We start from the raw sequence: 4877 nt of genomic DNA, 5'->3' as shown, positions 1-4877 counted from the left end.
CGCCTTCCTAACCTGCAATCTTCTTCCTGACCTCTCCGTCCCCACCCCACTCCAGCCTATCACCCTCACCTTGACCTCCTTCCACCTATCGCATTTCCAATGCCCCTCCCCCAAGTCCCTCCTCCCTACCTTTTATCTTAGCCTGCTGGGCACACTTTCCTCATTCCTGAAGAAGGGCTTATGCCCGAAACGTTGATTCTCCTGTTCCTTGGATGCTGCCTGACCTGCTGCGCTTTTCCAGAAGCATTTTCACCAGTGAGTAATGCCTACATCACAAGAATTAATAAAACAAAAGATCCCCTTGATATTCAATGGCATTACCAGTGCTGAATGCCTAATCATCAACAACCATCAATTACCATTGATCAGAAATTTAACTGAACAAGCATTGTGGCTACAAGAACAGGTCAAAGTTAGAGATTCTGCAGCGAATAATTCACCTTTTGAATTCCCAATGTCTGTCCAATCTGCAAGATGTTACTCAGCAATATGATGGAATACTCCCACCTTCCACCACCTGAGTGCAGCTCCAACCATATCCAGGAAGCATGACACCATTCAAACCATAGCAGCTGTCTTGAAAGACATCCCAACTATTACTTTCAACATTCACTTCCTTCACATTCAGTGGACAATGCAACTGTGTGCACTAACCTACAAAATGCACTGCAACATGTTGCCAAGTTTCCTTTAACAGCACCTTCCAAACCTTTCAAAGCTATCACGAGAAAAACAAGAGCAGCAGATACATGGGAACATTACCATCTGCAAGTTCTCTCCCAAAACACGCAACATACTGACTTGGAAATATATCACTGTTCATAGGTCAAAATTCTAGAACAGCACAGCAGGTCAGGCAGCATCCAAGGAACAGGGGAATCGACGTTTTGGGCATAAGCCCTTCTTCAGGAATCTGTAGAGGGAGGAAGAGAGCTTCTTCAAGGAAGGCATCCTTGTAAGAGGATTCGCAGTAGGTTAAAATCTTCGAGGAGAAAGTGAGGACTGCAGATGCTGGAGATCAGAGCTGAAAATGTGTTGCTGGAAAAGCGCAGCAGGTCAGGCAGCATGTAGAGGGAGGAAGAGAGCTTCTTCAAGGAAGGCATCCTTGTAAGAGGATTCGCAGTAGGTTAAAATCTTCGAGGAGAAAGTGAGGACAGCAGATGCTGGAGATCAGAGCTAAAAATGTGTTGCTGGAAAAGCGCAGCAGGTCAGGCAGCATTTGTAGAGGCTTATGCCCGAAACGTCGATTCTCCTGTTCCTTGGATGCTGCCTGACCTGCTGCGCTTTTCCAGCAACACATTTTCAGCTCTGATCTCCAGCATCTGCAGTCCTCACTTTCTCCTCGAAAATTCTAGAACTACCTTCTGAAAAGAACTATGTGTGCCTCTATACAAGATTAAATGCAACAATTAAAGAAGGTAACTCAATGTCACCTTCTACAGACTCTGGGAAGGCAATTAATGTTGGTCTTGCCAGTGAGATCACATCGCACATGAACATCCCTTATTCAGCTGATCTCAAAATAAAGCCATATACAGAGAAAGAGATAATGTTAGTTTGAAATTATGCTTTACATATACACAATATGGATAATACACCCTTTCCTCATCCATCCAGACATGACTCTATTCTCCACATCATATGGCATGACAATTAAAACCTGTTTGTTGTAAAATTAATTGATTAGGTTAACAGTTCATGCTGTAAATAACACATGATTATTATTTGGATAATCTATACATTACCCATAGATCCTTAGCATCACGTTATCTTCCTTTAACAGAGGGCAGCCATTATGGGTATATTTCACTTCATGAGGGAGGAAATGACAGTCAAAAACCTGCACAGAAAAAAAGTCATTCATTAGTACTTTTTATTGTTTTGAATGTTTAATAAAGTTATTCTTCACGTTCCTAGAATAAATGTGAAATGTTTGAGAATACTGGAAAACTGAAATTAAAGCAGAAAGTGCTAGAGAAACCCAACATCTGCTGTGTAGCAGCATTTCTAGAGAGTGAAGCAGTTTAACATTTCGAGTTGCACATTATTCCTTCAGAATAGTTCCATAGAAGAATTACTTTTGACTCTAAACAGTAACTGTGATTTTCTCTTCACAACCAAAAACAGGAATTGTGGGAAAAGCTCCACAGGTCTGGCAGAACTGGTTCTGAGGAAGGGTCACGACCTGAAACGTTAAATCTGATTTCTCTTCAACAAAGACAATCCTCAGCCTTTCAAACTTTCTTCATACATCAGTCTAGTGAATCTTTGTTGCACAGACTCCATAGCTTCCTCAGATAAGGAAACCAAAACTGTACACAATATTCCAGGTGTGGTCCCACTGAAGCCCTGCAAAACTACAGCAAGGTATCCCTGGTCGTGTACTCAAATCCTCTCACTATGAAGACCAACATACTTTTGGCTTCTTCATCACTTGCTGCACCTACCTTCTTACTTTCAGTGATACTCTACAAGGACACCCAGGTCTCATTGTACCATGCTAATTTCTCCCCATCCCCACCCTCCTCTCACTTATCTCTCCACCCTTCAGGCTCTCTGCCTATATTCCTGATGAAGGGCTTTTGCCCGAAACGTCGATTTTCCTGCTCCTCGGATGCTGCCTGAACTGCTGTGCTTTTCCTGCACCACTCTAATCTATACCCTGTACCTCCCCCTTTCTCAATCCAATACAATTCAAGCAATAACCTGCCTTACTGTATTTTTCTATCAAAGTGGAGAACCTCACATTTATCCACAGTATACTTCATCTGCCATATAGTTACCTAACATGTGTGCATTCTCCTGACAGTTCACCCTTGCAACCAGCTTTATACTGTCTGCAAATTTAGAGATATCACATTTAGGTCCCTCAGTTAAAACATTAATATATATTGTGAATAGAGTCATAGAGTCATAGAGATGTACAGCATGGAAACAGACCCTTCGGTTCAACCCGTCCATGCCGACCAGATATCCCAACCCAATCTAGTCACACCTGCCAGCACCCGGCCCATATCCTTCCAAACCCTTCCTATTCATATACCCATCCAAATGCCTCTTAAATGTTGCAATTGTACCAGCCTCCACCACATCCTCTGGTAGCTGATTCCATACACGTACCACCCTCTGCATGAAAAAGTTGCCCCTTAGGTCTCTTTTATATCTTTCCCCTCTCATCCTAAACCTAAGCCCTCTAGTTCTGGACTCCCCCACCCCAGGGAAAAGACTTTGCCTATTTATCCTATCCATGCCCCTCATAATTTTGTAAACCTCTATAAGGTCACCCCTCAGCCTCTGACTCTCCATGGAAAACAGCCCCAGCCTGTTCAGCCTCTCCCTGTAGCTCAGATCCTCCAACCCTGGCAACATACTTGTAAATCTTTTCTGAACCCTTTCAAGTTTCACAACATCTTTACGATAGGAAGGAGACCAGAACTGCATGCAATATTCCAACAGTGGCCTAACCAATGTCCTGTACAGCCGCAACATGACCTCCCAACTCCTGTACTCAATACTCTGACCAATAAAGGAAAGCATACCAAACGCCTTCTTCACTATCCTATCTACCTGCGACTCCACTTTCAAGGAGCTATGAACCTGCACTCCAAGGTCTCTTTGTTCAGCAACACTCCAAGCACTAATCCCTACAGTACCCAACCAGTCACTGTTTGCCACTTGAAGAAAGACGCATTTACTCCTCATCTTTGTTTCCGGACTATCAACCAGACCTCCATCCATATCGGTACATTACCCTCAATTCCATGTGCTTTAATTTTATATTCTGGATTAGTGGTGCTGGAAGAGCACAGCAGTTCAGGCAGCATCCAAGGAGCTTCGAAATCGACGTTTCGGGCAAAAGCCCTTCATCAAGAATAAAGGCAGTGAGCCTGGAGCGTGGAGAGATAAGCTAGAGGAGGGTGGGGGTGGGGAGAAAGGAGCTCATCTCTACCTACCTCGACACTGTCCTATCCCCCCTAGTCCTGCAACTCCCCACATACGTTCGAGACACCACCCACGCCCTCCACCTCCTCCAAGACTTCCGTTTCCCCGGCCCCCAACGCCTCATCTTCACCATGGATATCCAAGCCCTCTACATCTCCATCCGCCATGAGCAGGGCCTCCAAGCCCTCCGTTTTTTCCTCTCCAGATGTCCCCAACAATACCCTTCCACTGACACTCTCATTCGTTTGGCCGAACTGGTCCTCACCCTTAACAATTTCTCCTTTGAATCCTCCCACTTCCTCCAGACCAAAGGGATAGCCATGGGCACACGTATGAACTCCAGCTATGCCTGTCTCTTTGTTGGCTACGTAGAACAGTCGATCTTCCGTAATTACACTGGCACCACTCCCCACCTCTTCCTCCGCTACATTGATGACTGCATTGGCGCCACCTCGTGCTCCCGCGAGGAGGCTGAGTAATTCATCAACTTCACCAACACATTCCACCCTGACCTGAAATTTACCTGGACCATCTCTGACAACTCCCTCCCCTTCCTGGACCTCTCCATCTCCATTAATGACGACCAACTTGACACTGACATTTTTTACAAACCCACCGACTCCCACAGCTCCCTGGATTACACCTCTTCCCACCCTACCTCTTGCAAAAATGCCATTAGGATAACCAATTCCTCCTCAGAAAGTCCCAGTTGGCCTCCTTTTTCCACGATCACATGGTTGATGATGCCCTCCAGTGCATCTCCTCTACTTCACGCATCACTGCCCTTGAACTCCACCCCTCCCAACACAACAAGGATAGAAGCCCCTGGTCCTCACCTTCCACCCACCAACCTCTGCATACATCGCATCTTCCTCCGCCACTTCCGCCATCTCCAAATGGACCCCACCCCTATCAGTATTCCGTAAAAAACATTC

At 45.3% G+C, this 4877-nt stretch overlaps 1 protein-coding gene across 4 annotated transcripts in view; it reads right to left on the bottom strand.

Annotated features, from left to right (window-relative positions):
• Nucleotides 1-4877, bottom strand: part of frem1b (Fras1 related extracellular matrix 1b) — a 188441-nt gene that overhangs the window by 145559 nt on the left and 38005 nt on the right. For all 4 annotated transcript variants that reach the window (XR_006312980.1, XM_043699276.1, XM_043699278.1 and 1 more), the window contains exon 3: nucleotides 1746-1840. Coding sequence is in view for 3 of the 4 variants with exons in the window: in XM_043699276.1 (XP_043555211.1) it covers nucleotides 1746-1840 (95 nt within the window). In the remaining variant the exon portion in view is untranslated. The remainder of the gene's footprint in view (nucleotides 1-1745; nucleotides 1841-4877) is intronic.

The sequence above is a fragment of the Chiloscyllium plagiosum genome, chromosome 11 (assembly GCF_004010195.1).
Source record: "Chiloscyllium plagiosum isolate BGI_BamShark_2017 chromosome 11, ASM401019v2, whole genome shotgun sequence".
Lineage (NCBI taxonomy): Eukaryota > Metazoa > Chordata > Chondrichthyes > Orectolobiformes > Hemiscylliidae > Chiloscyllium > Chiloscyllium plagiosum.
The sequence above is the reverse complement of the archived record's forward strand: the minus strand, read 5'-3'. Positions and strand labels throughout refer to the sequence as shown.